This window comes from Armigeres subalbatus, chromosome 2 (genome assembly GCF_024139115.2).
Source record: "Armigeres subalbatus isolate Guangzhou_Male chromosome 2, GZ_Asu_2, whole genome shotgun sequence".
Lineage (NCBI taxonomy): Eukaryota > Metazoa > Arthropoda > Insecta > Diptera > Culicidae > Armigeres > Armigeres subalbatus.
In genome coordinates this window covers 270,870,988-270,893,780 of record NC_085140.1, presented here as the reverse complement: position 1 = coordinate 270,893,780, position 22,793 = coordinate 270,870,988, and the positions used below count along the sequence as shown (strand labels likewise).

The 22,793-nt window shown below is 35.5% G+C and overlaps 1 protein-coding gene and 1 long non-coding RNA gene across 2 annotated transcripts in view; both read right to left on the bottom strand.

Moving 5' to 3' along the window:
* The window catches only part of LOC134212219 (diencephalon/mesencephalon homeobox protein 1), a 119,227-nt gene that overhangs the window by 5,438 nt on the left and 90,996 nt on the right, over positions 1 to 22,793 (bottom strand). Inside the window, exons 5-7 of the mRNA XM_062689881.1 lie at positions 20,220 to 20,324; positions 19,848 to 20,044; positions 17,930 to 18,157 (exon numbers count right to left, since the gene is read on the bottom strand). Coding sequence (XP_062545865.1) covers positions 17,930 to 18,157; positions 19,848 to 20,044; positions 20,220 to 20,324 — 530 coding nt within the window. The remainder of the gene's footprint in view (positions 1 to 17,929; positions 18,158 to 19,847; positions 20,045 to 20,219; positions 20,325 to 22,793) is intronic.
* LOC134212220 (uncharacterized) lies at positions 6,371 to 7,520 on the bottom strand. The gene is made up of 3 exons (XR_009979222.1): positions 7,094 to 7,520; positions 6,717 to 7,027; positions 6,371 to 6,632 (listed from the first exon to the last, which is right to left on the bottom strand). It is a non-coding gene; the product is annotated as an uncharacterized LOC134212220 (long non-coding RNA).

Below are 22,793 nucleotides of genomic sequence, written 5' to 3'. Positions count from 1 at the left end.
CGGGTACCTTGCTGCAGCGCGACCGCCCGCGCTACGTCCTTCTCCTCCAGAATCTGTCTGCACTCTTCGTTCGTTCCGTCGACTTCGACACATATACCGCTTGATGATTTCCGGCATAACTGTGTGTCGCTTTTGACTGCTATATGACTACTCCGTCAAGATTCGGTTTTTGATACGTCTTTGTAATGTTTTAATTCCTGTTTAAGTCTAAAGTTACCGTTTAGTGAGTGATCGTGTCCCAGAAGACCAAAAGAAACTGAAGTTGCAAGTTTTTAATAGCATTAGCATTGTTACGGTGTAATTCGTAGATTGGACACTAGTGATACTCATGTTTTACTTTTGAGATCCTTATCTAGAATGCTATCAGAAATCAAGAAGGGGAGTGGTCCTTGATTCCAGTCTTGAACAAAAATAACAAAAGCATGAGGATTACTACTCCTGGCCACGCCCATCTTCACCGTAACTAGGAAGAGGAAGGAAGTGTTGATGTAGTACTTACTTAACGAGAGGCCACCGACTTAGCGACACCCTCATAAGTACCACGGAGTTGGATAATGAGGAAGGTATTCGTTGGGTCGGGATTTGCCTGTAGCTGGCAATGTAACCGTGGTAGATCTTACTCCGTAACAAACCACGTAAAGGTGTCTACCCAGCATTACGGGTAGAAACTGAAGTTGCAAGTTTTTAATGCACTGAAACAACGTTAAAACTAACGAAAGTTGAAAGTTAAACAAAGCAACTGAACGAGCGGTGCGTAGGCAATAACAAAGCATACCACGCGCTGTTTTAGCCACTTCATCTGTGACCGTTATTGCTATTTGTGGCTCAAACAATATGAATACTGGATGCACAAAATGTAATACCGATTGCTTGGTCGGTGAAATCACCGTAATGTGTGAAGGATTCTGTTTGGGAATGAACCGGTATCATGTGAAGTGCGTTGACTTATCAGCGGAGGAAGGAAAATCCTGTAAACAACGGAATATTTTGTGGATGTGCGATGAATGTAGGGACCTCATCGAAAGCTTGAAGTTTCGCGCCACTATCAACAGAATGAAAACGGCCAATCGTGTTCTCGTTGCTGAGATCGAACAATTGAAAGCAGATCTAATCAATATAAGCACTCAAGGATAGCGTGAGGTGTTTGGGTGTTATTGAAGACCATGCACATTGGTCCAGGTAGCATACAAAGCGGTAATAAGTTGTTCAAGCCGAACATAGCAGAGATAGAAAAAAACTTTGTTCTACAAAGTTGCTCCTAACGGTGAGGGGCTTATGCTATATCCGCACTACGATCGAATAACATGTTATTCGCGCTTTGGTGTTATTCGGCCAATAACATGTTTTTCGAAGGTAATATTCCCATACATTTCTGACAGCCGAATAACACCTTTGAATAACATGTTATTGCGAATAACATGATACAACTGATCGAATTTGCTGCTCGACTGAAGGCCGAAGGCCCTGCGCATGTTTTCTTGCATTCAAGTGGTTGGTCATTTCACGTGTCCAATTGGATTATACGGCAATGTCATTTTTGATTTCCTATTCGTTTTCTATCGGATTCTTCAATCAGCTGTGTAGAACAACGGAGCTGAAAATTGGCAAGGTATACTTCATGATGGACTGTCGCATTTAATATTTAATATTCAATATTTAATGTTTAATATTTAATATTCAATATTTAATATTTAATATTTAATACTCAAAATTTAATATTTATAAATATTTAATATAAAATATTGAAAATTAAATATTTAATTTTAAATATTAAATATTGAATATTAAATATTAAATTTTAAATTTTAAATTTTAAATTTTAAATATTAAATATTAAATAATAAATATTAAATATTAAATATTAAATATTAAATATTAAATATTAAATATTAAATATTAAATATTAAATATTAAATATTAAATATTGAATATTAAATATTAAATATTAAATATTAAATATTAAATATTAAATATTAAATATTAAATATTAAATATTAAATATTAAATATTAAATATTAAATATTAAATATTAAATATTAAATATTAAATATTAAATATTAAATATTAAATATTAAATATTAAATATTAAATATTAAATATTAAATATTAAATATTAAATATTAAATATTAAATATTAAATATTAAATATTAAATATTAAATATTAAATATTAAATTTTAAATTTTAAATATTAAATATTAAATATTAAATATTAAATATTAAATATTAAATATTAAATATTAAATATTAAATATTAAATATTAAATATTAAATATTAAATATTAAATATTAAATATTAAATATTAAATATTAAATATTAAACATTAAATATTAAATATTAAATATTAAATATTAAATATTAAATATTAAATATTAAATATTAAATAATAAATACTAAATATTCAATATTAAATATTAAATGTTCATTCGCTTAACATAATATGATCTGTAAATTTAATACAACAAAAGCTGTTGACAAATGTCTCATTTCAAATAAAAATATTTACAGGATTGGATGAAAAAAATACATGCAAACATTTTTTAGAATTCCATTTTGATAAAATAAATTAAAATACACATACATGTGGATCATAACTACACACAAAAAAAAATCGTTGGTAAAATTAAGAGAATCGTTGTTAAAATTAGGAAAATGAGTTAGTGATTTTCAGTAGAAAGTATAGAACTGTTAAATTTACCAATTTGAAAACTTTCCTTCGGCAACATCAAACTAATTGTCAAAATAAAAGTTTTCCTCTTAAAACAAAAAGTAATTATCTATTTAAATCAACAATGATGCTTTCAAAATAACAGTATGTTTAAGCTCTTATTTTAAGTTTATATTTCTTAAATACAATTCTACAAGCCAAATAAAATTGTTTATTTCATTTAATATTTTGTTTTTATTCTTTTTTCTCTTTTTAATCTACATTTTACACAACATGGGACACCTCGAAAAATCGAATCAGTGCGATTTTGGCTTTTTCTGTTTCAGTGCTTGTTGCTTGCTCGACCAACTGCTGATTGCCAAAAAACGGCATCTATCTCCGACAATTTCGACGGAATGTATGTCCACCTCGATGTCCACCGTGATTATCTGAAATAATGTCATTGAATAGGGTAAAGTGACCAATAGTGGACCCCCAACCAATAGTGGACCCTCCAGCCATTTTTGCATTATTACTGAACAATGTCAACATTTCGCTATGAAATTCTATCGGAAGAACCTACCTTACAGTCCTATGATTTGATTACATGCGTTGGAAATGCTATGGAAAGTCAAATTAGATGATTTTTTACAATTCTATAAAAAATAAACACGAGAGTGTCCATTATAAGAATATTGTGGTGGGTCCATAATAGGGAAGAAGAACGTCCCGAAACGGGACATGAAAATCAAATGAAGTGTCGACTATAGGGAAGCAATTTCCTATTATGGACCCCCAGGGGGTCTACTATAGGGCGAATTTAGTTAGACTTTAAAATGTTAATTTCAACGAATAACGTCGTGTATTCGGGTGTTTTATGTATGTATCGTGAAGAGGGGATGCAGAGCTTGTTGTTAGATATCAAGCAGAGTTAATATTTTGAAAATTTCTAAGCCGTTTGACAGGAAGAGCAAAATTTCGCTACTAGGGGGTCCACTATTGGGCATTTTACCCTATGTGTAATATTTAATCAAAATATGCATACTCCTCAAGTCAATCTTACCGATAATTATTCGCTGTAAGTGGCGAAACGTGCGTTGAAATTCTGATTTAGCGCTGGCCGTAGTCTTATTTTTCTAGAATGTTGTTCCGGCCTTAATTAACGTCACTATTTAATAGCGTTTGCAGTCGAACGGCCCTTGGTGCAAAATTATCATTCCTAAGAGCATCATTATCGGTAGAGAGCATTTTAATCACCCGCGCAGCGCTTTCATTTCTGTTTCGTCACTCGTTTCCGTATCGGTCACTATTTTCGGCTCTCAATTTGTTTGCTGTATTCCGTACCGGTGACGTTTGACAGTTGACAGTCCATCAAATAGCAGCGCTCTTATCGCGCTACCAAATTTGGTCACCTGTCAGTCGCGCTACTGTTATAGCAGCGCGTTTAGTAGCGACCGGTAAAGTGTCAAGTAATGATACTGCGCTGCCAAACGGCTTAAACTCACCACCGATAATCTTGCTCTAACGTATGATTTCTTCGCGAAACAAGATCATTCCGGAAGATGGCTTAACGTTCAATTTTGTTGTTTAGGTACTGTTGCATTCTACTTCTTATGTGATCGATCAGAAAGGAACGCCCATCTTCCGCCTTAGAATCATTGTGGCTGCTGGCCATGGTCCAATGCACGGAGTTCACCATTGACGTTAGAGCGGTGCGCTGTTTACTAAGAATGAATACTTTTTCATTCATCGAGTTCATGCAAGTGTTCATTTTTAGTAAACAGCGCCCGACTCAAACGTCATTGTGTTCATTCGGTGCATTGGACCATTGCTAGCAAATCCGTTGGTCTGCGCATTCCGGAGTGTTTTGGTAATATTCAATTTCTTCTGTAGCTGATATTTTCCCAGCGCGAGCCCTTTATCAGGAGACCAGTTTTGGTTTAACACTTTTGATGCGTATTTTTCCTGGAAAATATGGAAACATGAAAAGTTATCACTTTATTATTCAAATGTTTCTTAGACAAATGACTTTTTAGCAAATTAAATATTTACCTACCTGTTGCAATAATAAAATCCCTCCAAAAACCTTTTTCCCTTTTTTAGTTTTCTTTTTCAAATTTCAACTGCCAGTTACATTATTTTGTCTGATTGGTGTTGCCAGAAACATGAAATACAAAAATTATTTTGACTTTTTTATAATTTTTATTCTGAATGCTCTCACTGTGAAAATCACAATTTTATATTGAGAGAAAAACATTCAGATCAACCATTAATCATTTGAATCAAATATTTTAGAACTCAAAAGTACCAAATTCGTCCTACTTTTAAAATAAGATTAGAAAATATTGAAATCACAACTTTTTTTCGCTCTGTGTACATATCTTCTAACTAAAACAAATGTCAAAAAATGAACATGTTAATTATAAGTTCGAGAAATCATCCTGGCGGCATGTTTTATGTCTAGAGAGTGTAAAACAAAATATTTTGAAAAACCAAACAAATATCAAAAAATTACATGTTATCAGAAAGTCGTGAGAATGTAATACAAAACATCTTCTATCAATCAATAAGCTGTATGTTTAACAGAAACCTTTTCAAAACTTACTTCAAACACGTTTTATACATCAATTTTTAAATTCGGTATTACTTGGGAAACTTTCATAAATAATTTTAAAATTCATAAAAAATAAAGCTAGATTGAAAGTGAATTGAATCCATAGTTAATAAAAACAATAATAGATTTTTAGGATTCCTTACATTTTATTTGAACCGTCTAATTCATATTGACTTGAATATATTCAGCCCTTAAGCTATCTGCCTTCAACTGAATGCGTAGGACTGCGAATCCAGAGTTAACAAGTTTGATTTTCGGTTAAGTCTAGTATGTTTTCGAGTGGAAAACAATCTCGATTGCTTGGGCATAATGTATCCATTATACTTGCCAAACAGGACATACACTTATGCAATGGCGGGCATAGAAAAGCTTTCAAATTTTAACTGAGAAAATGGTGTAGGATACCAAGTTGAAAAACGCGCCAGGTTCCACTTGGAATGTAGACCCGTAGAAGAAGGAAAAGAAGAAGAAGAAGTGAATGCGTTTGAATATCTTTATTTCGTTTGAATCATTTTACTCTAGTATCTATTTTAGTTAGTAGTACTCCACGATCCATTCCTAGCGAAACACTACAACGTAGTTCCGTGCCTGGCCTCGTTCACCTAAGTTGAGATATAAATGTAATGTGATGAATGGTTTTAGCTGATTTTGGCAACTAATACCATCTCCTCTGATGATGATTACGTGCGATATCATCCTGCGTTGTTTAATTGTTATTTTAATATAAAAATTGGAAGTTACTTCGTACATCCTCTTGTGGGTGAAACGACGGTGGGTTTCTTACTCTTAAAACCAATTATAATCAGGGATTGAACTTATCATTTCATTATCATTTAGTATTCAGCCAATAACTCATTCCAGAGGCGGAATTCCGAAAAGTGTTGTATGGCGGACTTCTGGCGCTGATTCCCCTCTACAACTTTGTCTAAGGGTACATTGCTCTATGTCTAATATTCTCCGCGGGAAACGCTAGTATCATTTTATATACTAAATGATAATAACACTTATTATCATTTAGTATATTGAGTGTTCCTAGCGTTTCACGCTGTTAATATTAGACATAGAGCAATGTACCCCTAGACAAAGTTGTAGAGGGGAATCAGCGCTAGAAGTCCGCCATACAACACTTTTCGGAATTCCGCCTCTGGAATGAGTTATTGGCTGAATACTAAATGATAATGAAATGATAAGTTCAATCCCTGATTATAATACTATCACTACCCGCAACTTGTGGTTTTCCGATTGGTGACCTTTAGAGCAAAACTGGATCTACAAAATAGGTGCAGAATAATCCGATCAACGATACAACCAAATAGGGGAGGACAAGCAACACTAATGACACTTTCCATTGGGTCCAAGGACTAGACGCATCTAAATACATAAAATTATTATCGTCAGTAACATTATTTCGAAAATTTCAAAAATATGTTGCATAATAAACTGTTTCGGACTTACCCCAGTAAAATGCCGTCGGTCGCTCCAAACGATAGCACTGAATATTTTTGGAATTTTCACCGTAGTTCGCGAGTTAGTTCGGGTTACAGGAATCCTGTTTTCTCACGCTGAAGTTGTTCCATGAATTCCATTGTCACACTGTTTTGGCGATACAATTTTGTTTAACTTGAATTCACGTTGGCTCGTCTTGCAGCTGCTAAACATTGTATTATTTCTGATCCATCTTGACCTTCCAGGCTCCATTGATGCTTTCTGCCTGTGTAATATTTATGGAATCCTCGACTTCACATCCCGTTCACCGGTGACGAAACCTAAGACAAACAATACACACTATTTTATATAGAAAGCAACATCAGTAAACAAGCTAATGAAATTACCTACTTGTAACCACAGTTCCTAGCCGATTTCCGAAGGAAAAATGAGCAAAATAAAATTTAAACGAAGCACACAAATACTTCTGGCTTTTTAGCGCACACTAATCACTATCAGTTTCATCCCATACTGAACTTACGCCTTCGGAGTTTGGTCCGCTTCTTGCAATTACGAAGAAAATAGCAAATTAATAAATCTCATTACCGCGGAACAGTTCTTTAATCGCAAACAGATTAATTGTTTAATAATAATTGAATTCTAATTTGAAGAATCTCGCTGCATATTTGTAAACAAACAACAAACTGCTCGAAAAAATTTGGCGCTTGACACATGCTGTCAGCTGTCAAATAGTATTACCTAAAATGCTAGTGCGAACGGTTTTGTTATTCAGAAGTAACACCTTCGAATAACATGTTATTCAGCTGTAATCTGAACAAGGCATTATTGAGGTTTTCATAAAAATTAGGGTGGGCCACATTTGAAAAAAATGAAAAATAAAACTTTTTCATTTGCAGAGATACGGCTATACAATGTTCCGCGAAGTTATAGTTCAGCCAGATTTCAAGAATTTCGCTAAGAAAAATAGTGGCCTGGTCTCAGTGTCAATGTTTTTTTGAAATTGTGTATTCTCGAAGTTATGTACCAGAAAAATCCGTACCAGACAGTTAATGTTAGACTAAACAATAGACTAGGAACAAATACCGTATTTTTCCCCTGATGAAGACACCATCCCCGTGTCGAAACGTCGGATAAATAAACATCTTGTTTCAATAATTCAAGACTGCGTAGCCGTCCTTAAAATCGAAATAAAAATATACAGTCGATTTCTCAATAGTTCCTATAATATATATATTAATAATAAATATTATTCCTATTAATCTCAATAGTTCCTATAATTCCTAATCTATTTTCATGTTTACCCGAATAAACTTTATTTTGAGATTCAACAATTTTAATTTTAAGGAACACTGGTCACAGCACACTTTTTTTAGCTACGTTTTGCCTTTCTCGTACAACAAAGTTGTACCAGAAGGCTATAATTTCACTCCAAAAGCCAAATTTTGATAGAAGGCTCGGAGACCCATAGTGTTATATACCAATCGACTCAGCTCGAAAAACTGAGCACATGTCTGACTGTGTGTGTGTGTGTGTGTGTGTAGCCCCGGGATTTTTTTATTGTTAAACACGTTTCATATAGAAGGACTTGACCGATTCGAGTGCAACTAGTTTCATTCGACGGAGAAACTTTCCTAGTTGGACACTATTGTTTTTGTTTGCTAATAACTCATTCGATTTGAATAATATTTCGATTTTTCTTTTAACAAATACGCTGTTTACATGCATACTTTAAGTCATTAATCAATTTAGCCATGACGCAATCCATTACTCTTATAATAATTGCTTAAAAATTACTCAATTATTGAGTAATTTATAAGCATCGTGATAGAGTTACATCAAATATTTTAACCGCCAAGATGTAGGCAATTAGCACAGCATTTACAACATTAATTCGAATCCAACATATCGAATCGAGAAAGGCATAATCACCACTTGGGGATAAATTTGTGTTTTTTAGCTAGCGTTGTTCCTCTTTGAACGTCTTTGCTTGTTTTCGTACAGGAGAAGACCAGAAGAGTGTGATACATCGTCGTCAATGTCGGTCCACTCGTCCTCGCTTTGTATTTGTTTTTCTTTAGCACTAGGATCCTTTGCGTAGGGTGCGTAGTGCTCACTGAATCTCGAGAGAACAGGATGCTCCCTCACTGAAATTTTCGGGAAAGAAAAACAGTCTGGAAAGTGATAACCATTTTTTGCTCACTTCGATTGCCGCAAATCGTTGGTTTGCTCTTTTTCTTTCATATTCAAGTCTTTTCGTGGCATCATCAATGCAAATGGTAGTAGATTATTTGGAACAAATAACTTAATACTTGATATGGAAATGCTAATACCATCTTCCAAACTTAGAATGTTTTTATAGAAGTCGATTTGAAAGCGAGCGGAGGGCAATATTTGTGATGGCACATATCACACGACCTTCCTTCTGCCAAGCTCCCGTATGAAGGGGGAGGGAAGAATATCAGTGTGGAAGCTGATGTATCTTCACTGGCCGCTGAGCTGCCACTCAGCTTCCACACTGATATTCTTCCCTCCCCCTTCAGCACTCACCAAGACTTCAAAGTAGTTCTCTAAGCTCTGACGACCATTGGCGGAGTTAAACTGGGGCACGATGGGCACGTAACCCTCCAAATCAAATATTTCTTGAAATTTAATTATATACGCCAAATTGTTCTGGAAAAAAAAACAAACTGATTTTCCGCCAATTTTTATCAATTTTGGAGAGAAAAACTTCCCGAGATGGAGTTATTTTTGAAAGAATTTTTGGAGAAATGTAGGAATTTCTTTAGAAATTTCAATAGGTTTCAAGTTCTCCGGAAATTATATTAGAAATTCCGTCGTAAATTCCAGTAAGAATTCCTTCTGAAATACCTTTTTCAATTTTCTCAGAAATTCCTTTGCAAATTTTTCAAATTTTTTGTTGGGCAATTTCTTCTTGAATTTATTTTAAAGTTTCTCCAGGATTTTTTTCGAAAATTTCTTCTGAAAATTCTTTAGAAATTCTTTCCATTCCAGGAATTCCCCCATGAATAATCTAGAATAAATTTTGACAATCCTTCTGGAGTTTCTTCGGAATATCTTCTGGAAAACGCTTTGTAAAGTTTTCCTGAAATTCGTTCGGACCTTCTTTTGGCTTGTGGTAAAAAAAATCTAAAAAAAAATCATAAAGGTTTTGAACGGATATATTAAAGGATTTTCCAGATGAAATTTTCGAAGGAACTCGCACCGTTGTAAAAAGTACAACACCTTCGAAAAAAGCACACTTGTCGTGAGGCGGGACGGCGTTGGTGATCCAGGACAAAGCGAGTTCCGGAAGGTCTAAGTAATTTCCAAATGATTCCTAAAAGTATTTCTGAATAAAAGATTTTTTTTTTGGAAAATCCCTCGGAAGTTCCTTCATAAATACTTACGGAAACCGTTTAAGAATACCTTCGGAAATTCCTTTAGGAGAAATCCTTCCAAAAATTTCCTTTGGAATACCTTTGGAAATTCCTTTAGAACTTCGGAGATACCTTCAGTAATTCGCACGGATTTTCCTTTGATCATTCTTACGGGAATTCTTTTAGGATTCCCTCGTAATTTTCATTAGGATATGGCTTAGAGATTTCTTTAGAAATTCTTTTGAATTTCCGTTTGGAACCCTTTCGAAAATTCCTTTATGATTTACTAATTGATTCTTCAATAATTCTCCGGAAGAATTCTTCAAACACAATTTCCGTGATGATTCGTACAGGAATTTTCCAAATATTTTTTTAATAAATAAATTTATGGAGAAATTTACCAAGGCCTTCCGAGAGGTTTTATTCAAGAATCCTAGGAGATGTATTCAGGAGTTCCTGAAAGAATTTCTGGAGAAAATTTAGATGAAACTCCTGGAGGAATTTCAAAATGTATTTCTGAAGGAATTACTGAAAGAATTGTTGAAGGAATTTCCTAAAGAATTATTAAAGAAATCCACGAAAGGAATTCCAATGGCATTTTCAAACAAATAGCTATTAAAATTTCCATATAAATTTCTCGATATCTACAAGAATTTATTCGGAAATTACTTCATAAAGCTTGATCCACTTAGTATTTGGTCGTTTCTTTCCAATTACTGTGGCGCCTCTGGTGGCCGTACCGAGAAGTAAAATAAATCACATCGTTGCGGAAGGTTTGTTTAATTTATGGTGAAAGTTTCATCAGTATTGATGCTCATGTTCAAAAGTTATCGAAAATGGAATGCGAGAGATGGGAACAAATTTTGCACACTCATGTTGAAAATCCAACATGGTCAGGAGGAATGATTTCAAAGCATCTAAAATTACCGAAATTGACTGTAAAAACTGTCAAACGTTATCGGGAAACACTATTTCTGGATCGCGTAAAACAAAACAACCGTAGAAATGGATCATACGACCAGACACTACAAGTGAAAGTCTGCAGAATAGTTCGGAACAATTCTGGGATTTACTTGCTTGATTTAGCGAAAAGGTTCACTGCGCCGTACAGCACAGTTCAAATAATCTGTCGGCGTGAAGGTTTCAAGTCGTATGATGTCAGTAAGCGTCCCAACAGTACCCTGAAACAGAACCTGGTAGCCAAACATTGCGCAAAAATTGATGTATTTTGATGGGCGATAAAATTAATATTAAAATAGACTTTTAATTCCCGGGACACAAGTTTTACCTTGCCAAACGGAAGGGTAATGCCCCAAAAAAAAATCAAATATGTCTATGCAGGCAAGATTGCCCACAAATTGATGGTATGTCGAAGCATCTGCAGTTGTCGAAAGGAAACTAAAGTTTTCATAACTGGAGCGACAAAAAATGGGCAAATATACAAGGAGGAGTGTCTTCAGAAGCGATTTTTGCCATCCATTCAATCACACGACTGTCCGGTGTTGCTTTGGCCTGACTTAACAAGCTGACATTACAGACGGGATGTAATGGAATGGTATGAACCGAATGATAATGACGTTATTGAAAAAACTATCAACCCACCAAAATGCCCAAATTTTCGTCCCAACGAAAAATATTAGGCAATTATCAGAGGGAAACTTAAGAAATGGTGCAAAACAATCAGAAAACCATCTTATATGGAGAAGTGATGTGAAAAAATGGCAGATCAAGTTGACCGTTCTACTGTGCAAAAAATAACGAGTGGTATTGAGAGAAAAGTCCGAAAAGTCATCCGAAATGACAATGAATAATTCTTCGATATTTTTTCCTTCAAAGTTTACTAAATTTCTTGTATAATAGCCTATATACCTTTTTATTTTTTTATTTATTTTATTATTTATTACTTTTTCGGTAAAGAAATGTCTAATTTCGTGCGGCCAAATACTAAGTGGATCAAGCTTTAAAATCCTGCAAGAATTCCTTTAGGGAATTCTTCGCAGAATTTCTCCGGGTATTCCTTCGAGAATCCGGACAGTAATAAAACAAAACCCTGTTTAGAATCTGGAATTAAGACTTCATGCCAAATATAAAAACCCAAAAATATCGGAATTGCAGTCGATCCATCATCTTCTTCTTCTTCTTATTGGCATTACATCCCCACACTGGGACAGAGCCGCCTCGCAGCTTAGTGTGCATTAAGCACTTCCACAGTTATCAACTGCGAGGTTTCTAGGCCAGGTTACCATTTTTGCATTCGTATATCATGAGGCTAGCACGATGATACTTTTATGCCCAGGGAAGTCGAGACAATTTCCAATCCGAAAATTGCCTAGACCGGCACCGGGAATCGAACCCAGCCACCCTCAGCATGGTCTTGCTTTGTAGCCGCGCGTCTTACCGCACGGCTAGGGAGGGCCCATCATATTTCTTCGGATATTCTCAAGAAATCTATTAAGAATTCACTTTTTCGAAAATGTCTCCAATATTCAATCATGTTTTATGAATTTGCCCAAAAGTTCGTTCGGAAAATCTGCCATAATTTTGTTTCGTAAAAATACCACTAGGGTGATTTCAGTTAGTCATTCAGAAAATCTTTCAGGGATACCTTCAAAAACTCGGAAACTCCTCCAGTGATTCATAGCAAAATTCCTTTCTTCAAAAATGCTCAGCAAATAAATATATAGTACTTAATACCTTCAGATATTTTCAAATAATTCTTTCGAAAATTTCTTCAAAAATTTGTACAAGAATTCTTTTAGACACTCCTCAGGAATTCCTTTAGAAATACTTTCATAAATTCTTCCTGATATTTCCAGATATTATTCCGGCTCCCGCAATTCCCTTCATAAATCTGTGAACGAATTCCTAAAGAAAGTTTCGAAATTCATTGTACATTCCTTTAAGAGAGCGTACAACATTTTCTCCAGGGATTCTTCCGAAAAAATCTAAGGAAATTGCTTCGAAGATGATCCAGAAATTCTCAAAATAATCCTTTTTAATTTTTTTTAAACCTTGGCGAATACTTAAGGAATACTTGCGTAGTAACTCAAGTAACATTTTAAGTTTTATAACGCTCTTGAATACCATAATTTACTCTACTAGAGTGTAATAAAACCAGCATAAAACCAAAATGTTACTAGGGAATACTCATTGTTGGAAAAAACTCAAAATCTCAAAACTCATGAATGATTCAAATCAAACGTGAGTTGAAACGCACCCAACTCAGCACCTAAAAATCATGGCTGAGTTGAATCATCCATTTGAATCTACCAACCCATACGTGATGCATTCCTTTAAACTCGCAAACGAGTTAGTTCGCGCGGGAAGGCTCAATAATTGAGTTTTATGATTGATTTTACCAACACTGGTAATACTTTAATTACTTCCGAGATTTCTTCGAAAATACCTTCAGAAATTCCTCCAGAGGTTCTTTCAAAATTTCTTTAACGAAATATTTTAAGATTTTTTTTCGGATATTCTTTAAGAAATTCCATCGGAAAAGCCTTTCTTTAAAAAAAGATTCTTCAGAAATACCTACGGAAATTGTGTCAGGGAAATTTGTTTATGATTTCTTTTTAAAATTGCACTATACAAGGATTTTTCAAGAAATTGCTTCATCAATTATTTATGAAATTTCTTAAAGAATTTCTTCCAGTAATTTCTTAAAAAATCCCTTCGTAAACTCTAGGAAGAAATTATTTGAATTCCTTCGGCATTTCTTCAGTACTTCAACCAGGTATTATTTGGATTTTTTAGGAACTCCTTCAGACATTCCTTCGGAAACTTAATTGAATATTCGAAAAATCGTAAAGTTTTCGAAATTTAGTCGGAAATGCTTTCAGGAGTTCCTTTTGAAATTCCGTTAAGAAATCGTTCGGAAACTCCTAAGGAGGTTCTTGAATTTTTGTCCTACAATTGTGGAAAGAAAAAATGGAAATTACGGAGGAAATAGATATTTTCGAAGGAATGGAACTTCCGATGGTATTAGAATTATATTTTAATTATAGACGATTAAATATGACTAATAAAAATTCCGTAATATTTGAAACTGCTTGAAATTTTATGAAATATGTTTTATCGCTTAACTGATTGCCTCTAAGTATAGTATAGCTGCAAATATTCGATTATTTTTTATGAAGCCCATCGGCCTTCTTTGTCACTTCACTTCTAAACATATTCATATTCGGCTCTGCACCTTCAATTTTCAGAATGAATATGGGTCAGTGAGTATTTATTTGAATATCTAAACACATTTTTGATGATTTAAATAAATATATGCAAAGATTTAATTCCGACGTTCATTTGAGGGGCATTTTTAGCGTCAAATGTCAATATAATCAAGGTTAATTTTGTTTTTTTTTTCGCGCAGTTACCATACTCAGTGGTAATCAATTGAATGAATTTATTAAGAAGTAAACTGAGTAAGTCATTCTATGTTTTGAATAATCAAAACACGAATGTCAAAAGTCGGAGTGAATGTGCTTCATGAAAGTGAATATTTTATGCTCTGGTTCTTACTACTGGCACCAAATTATAAATGAACCAATTATGCCAAAAATGCTAGTGCTCCACCATTACGAGAACCAAGGCACCGCCAATGCTGCCGACAAAGCCTATTGATAAAACAATATTTAAAACCATTTATGTTTTATAACTATACGAGTGATCACCCCACGCAGCAAATAATTTTGAGAATTCAACGACGTGTAAAATTGCAGGTAACCCTATCGAACGAATTAACAATCGATATTCAATTAAATTTGATTGAATTTTACAAGCAAGCACAGTTTAAATTTATTTCGATTCAAAAGAAAAGCAAGATCGATTGAATGTTACGTTTATTTGCATGCTCCAAATAAACGTAACATTCAATCGATCTTGCTTAAAACCACAAAATATTTTTATCTGTGCACACTTATATTTATAAATTATTAGCGTCCTTTTTTGTAACACCTTGTGATTTGATCAAGGCAATTTGAATTGCGCATATAAAAGTCCAAGTTAAGAGTTCAAGTGTACAATTAAAACTCTTTGACTAACTGTTGACATTCACTCAACTAGAAAATCAGTAATAAACCGTTAAAAGTATGAATGCATTCTTTTAGTGATTTCAAGATGAAGAAACTCTCCGTTTCAGTGTGCCGAACTAACATCCCTGACTTGAGTTCCAGTAATCAACAGGACTACTTGACCACAGGTTCCACGGAGTTCAGTAACCCTTTGTGTGATCCTCGGGTAGACGAATGATGCCCATTTCCATTATGCATCCACGCTTTTGCATATGAAATTTACTTTAAGTCACAAAAAAAATTCGAGTTATTGAACAATTAAAAAATGACTTGTGCCTTTCTTGAAAACGCCTCTAGAAAAAAATTACTAATAATTTCATCTTTTGTCCCACTGACCTAAAAATGATAAAATTGAAAAACTTAACAATTTTATTTAAAAAAATATATAGTTCAAAATTTTAGTATTTTTCCGGTGAAATTTTTAAATTCCCTCTCGAATAAATGAATTTAGCCACGAAATTAAAAAAAAATTCCGCCTTATATTATTCATACATAAAACCGATTATAATAATCGATTAAAGAAAACTGACCGAGGAAGACCCATTTTCAGTTATCGACATTCGTCCCGGCAGCTTACGATTTGAACCAGTAATGTCGCTTCAAACCTTTTGATCCTCAGATTATGGTTCGAGTCCACCCTGTTCGGCATTATTATTTTCAAAATCGAAATCTTCTTCCTCGATGTTATATTTTAAATTCAAACCAAATACTCTTAGTGAGATAACCATATGGGTATATATTTTTCTCATAGTTTTCAGAGAATAATTAATAGTGAATAATCACTTTCAATGTGATTGTTGAGAGCTATACTGCCGTGAATTGCATATTTGTCCCATATGAATAGGAAACCCAGCAAAGATTGAACAGATATGCGATATATGACAGTATACACTAACTATGCAAGAACCCAGGAAGGCGGGAGTCTAATATTTTCCTACGATCAATACAAAAACAAATAAAACATCGTTTAGGTAATGGCAAAAGGGTTAAACATCATCAATAGCAAAAAAATGCAAACTTCTAGCAAAATCTATTGAATGTCGAAGTTTACCAACATTCCGTGATACATTGACCTCAATTCCCCTAACATTATTCATTCCTCTCAGCAGGACTGGTGGGAAGTGACAGCAATTAACAACAATATTTTCGCATGCTTCGCTGCCATTAAGGCTCAAGACTCCATCACAATGTTTTGAAAATTGATGATTGTATCGCTTGTTTGTAATAGTACGAAATTGGTACGAAAAAGTGCAGCAGCAATAAATAAATTTTGTTTACAACTGGGGTGGGTGGAAATGGGGTGTTAAAAATATGCCAGCTGATACATAATGTTGCCAGACTTGACGAAATGTTTATTTTATATCATAACACATGGTCACCGTTTTATCAAATATATGGGTTTTTACCGGTTAAATTTTTCATACACCACTTGGAATGTAACAGAAGCTTATATAACATGTTTAAATATTTATTTTTGGTTTATTTGCTCAATTCGACAAACAGCAATGATTTTTTCCAATAAATAAATCTGGCAACGGTGAAGAGATGATTATTTTCTTGTGTATACACACCTTTGTTTGCTTGTTGGCGTGGACGTGGCTGGCGTATACGTTGTATTGTTCGGATTGAATGAAGTTGCATCGCGTAGATTTTGTTCTCACCATTTCACTTATTGCGCTAGTGAATTTGAGTCTTCCGCATTTTATTGCATTTACAATACGGTCGTCAAATTTGTCTCTCACTTCGATTTTTGGAAAGCAGTTTTCGACAGTTTTTGGACGTGAAGTGAATTAATCGGTAGTAAGGATTGAATAAAAAGGTGAAACTCAGTTAGTGAATATGTTTTAGGAGTGATTAAATCATGGAAACAGTGGGAAAAGATAAAGTGAAAAATCAAGTGCGTGTGTATGTGTTTGCTCCGAATGTTCGGAGTTAGTATGCGTTCGATAAAAATGCGAATGTCGGTCTAGGAAAAAAGCAGTTTTCGGCGTTTTTCCAGCAATTCCTCAGTAATTGTTAGTTTGGATAAGTGAAAAATTAATATGAAAATGTAATGAATATGCAATGATTGAGGTAAGTCGGCAAATAGGCCCAAAATATTGAATTTAGTTCAAAACTTTATTAGTATTAGTGCGGATTCTATTAAAATCATCGTCATCATTAGATTGATTACGGTTTATAGAGCCTTAAAAGTGCGTGAAAGTCACGACAACAGATCGTTGGAAATCTCACCCACCCGTCCGTCGTCCAACAAGGCAGGAGGGCGAACAACAAAAGGCGTCCTACCGACGGAACTTGAGTGTAGAAGCCCTCCTGCAGTTGCCATCAACCGACGACGATGAGGACGACGCTCGATGGGCCGTCGTGCAATAAAAGTCAAACGATGACTAAGGGGGAATTCCGACCACGCGTAACGATTGTTTTCGCATTAGAACAAGTACCATTCTACTGTGTAGTCTTCATCGTTATTTGGAGCGAAACAAAATCGCCACGTGCCGATGTTTGTGTAATTGCGTTATTTCTGTTGAGATCTAAAGCCACCCGGGTGCGTGATCTGTGTGAATTGCCTCGATATCTCAATTAAAGTATTTTTGCATACACGCTCACTTTCTCGAGAAGGAGGATATCCTTGGCGAAGGATGTCAACCGGGGAAGATTTATTATCCCGGGCGGTGATGGCACTTTACTGACATTTGAATAGACCGGAAAAGGCAGCATCCCATTAGCATATGGGCTGCGGAGGGGTGGTAAATGATGTTTGTACGATGAGTCTTACCTATCACTAAAGCTGCTGAAAAGATGACTGCTGAAACTGTGTGTACTGCTGTTGGCAGTAACAGGACTGAGACCATTTGTGGCACTATTGCTGTTGGTTGTTGGTAGTGGACTGGAATCGTCCGTTGATGCACGCGTTGAAGTTGTTAGCGAAATTGGTCCACCAACTTCGATTGGCGAATCTGCTGTTACCGATGGCGTTGGACTGAGATCGGGCTGCTGGGCGAATCTGGCAGATGAATGAAAAATTGAATTAAAAATTAGTATTATCTGCTTGTAAGTACCGTGCTGTGCCCTTATTCCGTTCACCTAAGACAATGCGCTATGTCTAAAAGCTATAAAAAACAGCCGTTTAGTATTTTGAAGCTGCAATTTCGCTATATAGTATCATTTGCTATATACAATTTAAAATAAAATATGTTGGGATGCATTTATAGACTGAGGCTCCACTAGTAAGAACAAAATTGACCAATTATGTGGTCCTAATTCCAATCATCTGAAATGGCATTGTTCCTAATTCCGTTCATTCGTGTTCCTAATTCCAATCACCCGAAAAACATTTGAATTCTTGGATATGCTAATACCAGGCATCATTTTTCTCACAAATCCATCTTTTCATTTATTATAATATTGCAAAATTAAAATGTTATTTCCTTCCTAATTTAAAATACAATGAATGATATTTCCTTGGTATAGCCAAGTTGACTGTTTTTTTCGTTTGTTTCAAGATATATTCAACATAAACATTGATGCTAGCTGCCCAGTTGTATTAAGTACCACAGAAAAGGACATATACGATTCCTCATCGGAGTTTTACACCTTATCCTCACCGTAATTTTGACTAGAGCCTGGATACTAGGCTTTTAATTCTGACCTGAACTTTCCAAAGCAATGTCTCTGTTTGTTTGGAATTGTTCGTACCACTGTTTCGTTCAAATTGAATATTCTTTAAAGTTCCGGTTCTTTAAGGTACCGGATAACCCTACTTCTACGAAGTATTAACGGATTTCGATAAAACATAACCTTATTTGCAGCTCAGAGAGGGCAGTGTTTTTTTTATAGAAATTCGCCAAGAAATTTCCGGATAAAGCTTTTAAACAAGACCGCCGCAATTATGGATTGTGCTGTTTAAAACTGTCCGTATTCTCCAGAAACCCTTTCTTAACATTGTCCAGCATTCACTTTATAAATCATCATTAAATCATTAACTGAAAAAACTGTATTTTCCCGGCACGAGTTGAAAAAGTTCCAATAACCTGTCGTTAACGGAATTCCTTTCGGTCTGCTTGCTTGCGGGATAGAATTTCAAATGTTCACCATTCATATGGCTTCATGCATACGATGTACCTTTTCTTGCTCATAGATTTTATTCTCAAACACAGAATTTTCGGAATCCATCATCCAAACCCAATGAACGGAATAAGGAACGAGTAGATTTAGATGTACCCTTAATCCGGTCTAGATATTTTTCTTTTTTCAGCATTTTCTAGCGGAAAAATACAGGCAACAATTAGGTAATACGCTATAATGTTACCTGTTTTGTTTTGTTATGCTGCTGTGTTTGAAATCCAGGGCAAATTTTCACTTAAAAATGCTTAAATATTATGACAGACGTTCTTAGCAAGTGGGTTAAGGAAAACAGTCAAAATGGCGCTCGTAGTGACGACCAAGAAATTTTGTTTAAATTTTTACTATTAATCGCTAAAATGACGCTGGGTTTCATTTAATTTCATGCATTACATAACCATAGAAAAATACAAGGATATTTTTATGTTGTTTTTAGACAAACACACTTTATTATTTATCATTTTGTCTTGCGTGAACGGAATTAGGCGCTGATTGGAATAAGGGCACAGCACGGTAAGCAATGTAACACAAATTTGACAACACTGTTGTAGAATGGCAATATGTGAACTTACTTCAAACCAGGCGACGGAGTCCCGGCGCTGTTCGATCCGGATTGCGTCATCGAGTGCATCTGCGTGCTTGAATGGGGCCTGTCCGGTTCCGAGTCTGCCCTGGGGCTCATCGGGGGTGCACTTGGGCTACGCATGTCGTCGTCGTCCGCATCGCCCGTTATGTCCGGACTAGCAGAATCACGGCTATCGGTTTCCAACTGATTGGGTCAGATGTAGAACGAGGAGGGAATAGAACAAGAAGAAAAAAAATCATTCGAATCGGATGCAAAAACATTACTCACGAAATTCCATTACCGGAGGTCATTCCGGTTTCCATACACCCGATCCCAGCACCCCAAACAGCAGCGTAATTTGGTAGCCAGTTCAATTTACCTTATCATTCAATAACTGCGGATCGGATCCATCGCCTCGTTTCCGTTGTTCCTCCTTCAGTCGCTCGGCTTTGCGCCATTTGGCTCGTCGATTCTGGAACCAAACCTGCAATCAAGGAATCGAGAAAAAAAGAAGCGGAAAATTCAATTTCATTACAAATTGGCTTGATGTTCGTGCGTGTATTAGAGTTGTTGAGTTCGTATTCGTTGTGTTGAATAGGGATTGGAAGAAAAATAAGTGTATTGACCATTGAAGAAGTTAGTATGTATTCCATTCAAAGTATTTCGACCCCAACAATAATTTGGGCAACAATCAAATTTCCGGAAAATGTTCAAATCTTTCTTTAACAAATCCGAGTAGTTTTTAGTTTTTTTTCATTTTGATATGATATTTATTGACCTTGACCTTTCGGTGACCAGTAGGACATAATTTTAATTTAATATTTGTAACGGCCTTATATTACTTTAACCTACGTAGCCGTTGCCAGTGAAATCAATGGGTTCTATGGGAAACATATTTTATGAAATAATTAATCTACTAATGACTATGTTTTGCAAATATGATTAAATCATTCAGCTTCTTTACAATTAAAAGAATTTCTTTGCCCCAGGAAAATAACAGGCTCAACTGAATAACCTTATTTGAAACAAGAAAATGTGTACCACCAAAACCGGAAGCCCTCGAAGCTCCCAAAGGCGCGCGCAGAGGCAGGAGGAAAATCAAGAGCTTAAATAACGAGCCAAATTGAATTTTTCGACTTCCCATTCGTTTTCTTCGCTGCTGAATTCCATCGCATCACATCCTGCCTGCCTGTGGGAAGGATGCAGCTTCAACCGACCCACCCAATTTGCTGGAGAGCTGTTCCAAATTGGCTGATTGAGTTCTAAATTTTATTTTATATACACATTTCTGCGCTTATTTTTTATTTCTTTTCTCCATCTCTGATTACCCGGTTGGCCCCATCCCATCCATCGGGGTATATTTTTTTATATCATTTGCTGGATGCCATTGTGTGCCGGTATATTGTTGGGGGTTGTTGCCGTGGCACACCATTTTGTTTGGACGCACATGCGCCCTGTTCAGAGGAGGACGGTATGGGTCGTTTTCTGTGGGGGATCTTGATTGTTGGGAAGAAGCTCGCTCCGGTGGTGGAAGCAGCATATTCTTCGCTTTCGCTTGCTTGACTACTACCAGCCAGACAGAATCATGCAAAGCCCTCGGGCGCCTTGGGTTGGGAGACGACGTCGTCGTCATCGTCTCGAAAGCCGAGAGCTACAACCGAGATGACGGTGAAAAGGGGGGAGAAAATGGTATAAGATAACAATTTCGCTAAGTATAAATGATTTTTGTTATTGTGGTGGTAAAGCTAAATGGATGACGAGAGGGATGATTTTTTCGGAGGGGGTGGTAATTTATTTAGCTTTGGCTGTGGGTTTTCGGGTCGAATCCGAGTTTTCTTCATAGCGTGGAATTGGATTGTGGTTGGTAAATGGTAATTGTGGGAATTGGGAAAGTGCTTTTTATATGGAATGTGTATTTTGCATTAGAGATTCTTATTTTCGACATTTGGGCATCGGGAATGATACTTAATGTCATTTATAATTTTCAGCGCCGAAATGATTGGAGAATTCCATTTTCTGTTTTTATTTGCTGAACTGCAGAAAACAAATTGTAGTCATAAATCGACAATGACCAAAAACTGAAAATAAGGAAATAATCAACACGATGAATTCAACAAATTGTCATTCCACATCCATAAACTGATGCGAACTAATTCACGATGTCTAGCAAACAAGATTGTTCATCGAGATCGGGTCGACATAGCGCTTTGAAAGGAATAATGGAATAGAGTAATTGATCCGATAGTCGTGGGTGTTCCTATAGTTGCGGTAGTGTAGTTTCTGTCAAATATACGCAATACACGCAGGAACCCACAATTTGTTGACCCGTCATTACGTGAAAGAGACGATAACACTTTGTGATTTCTTAAATAATCGGTAAAGTATCACTAAAATACTACAATTCCTTCTCTGGTTTGTACCTATAGTTGCGGTAGTGTCCCTATGGCTACGAGTCCTTTATGAAAACAATTAGAAAATATCACAACTATTGGTACATTGCACCAAAAATTGGAGGATTCATTTTAGGTGATAATGACGGGCTATTCGAATACCTTTCAATCAAAATTCAAATTTAGAGCTTTCGAATGCACCATTAAGGTAGGCCAAATAATGTATAGTTTTTGTGCAAGCGAACAAATAGTGGTGGAACGTTTTTAGTTCCTCCACTATTGGGTCTTTTACCCTAGCCCTAGAAGAACAATACAAAAAAGCGACGTCCCAAAATGACTATCACAACTGCCGTCCTAGACCTTTTCTTGCGTTTCTGTGTGATTAGCACATTTGGAACTTTTAGCGCATTTGGCGCATATTGCAATTGATCAAAGATGACAAACTGTCGTTATTGTCAGTCGCTTGCTCTCGGAGTTATGTCGAGGCGTAATGTAATTTAGAGAATGAATCCGAACTCGATTCACCTTAAACGTTTGCAACTTTTAGTCTGAACATGTTGGGA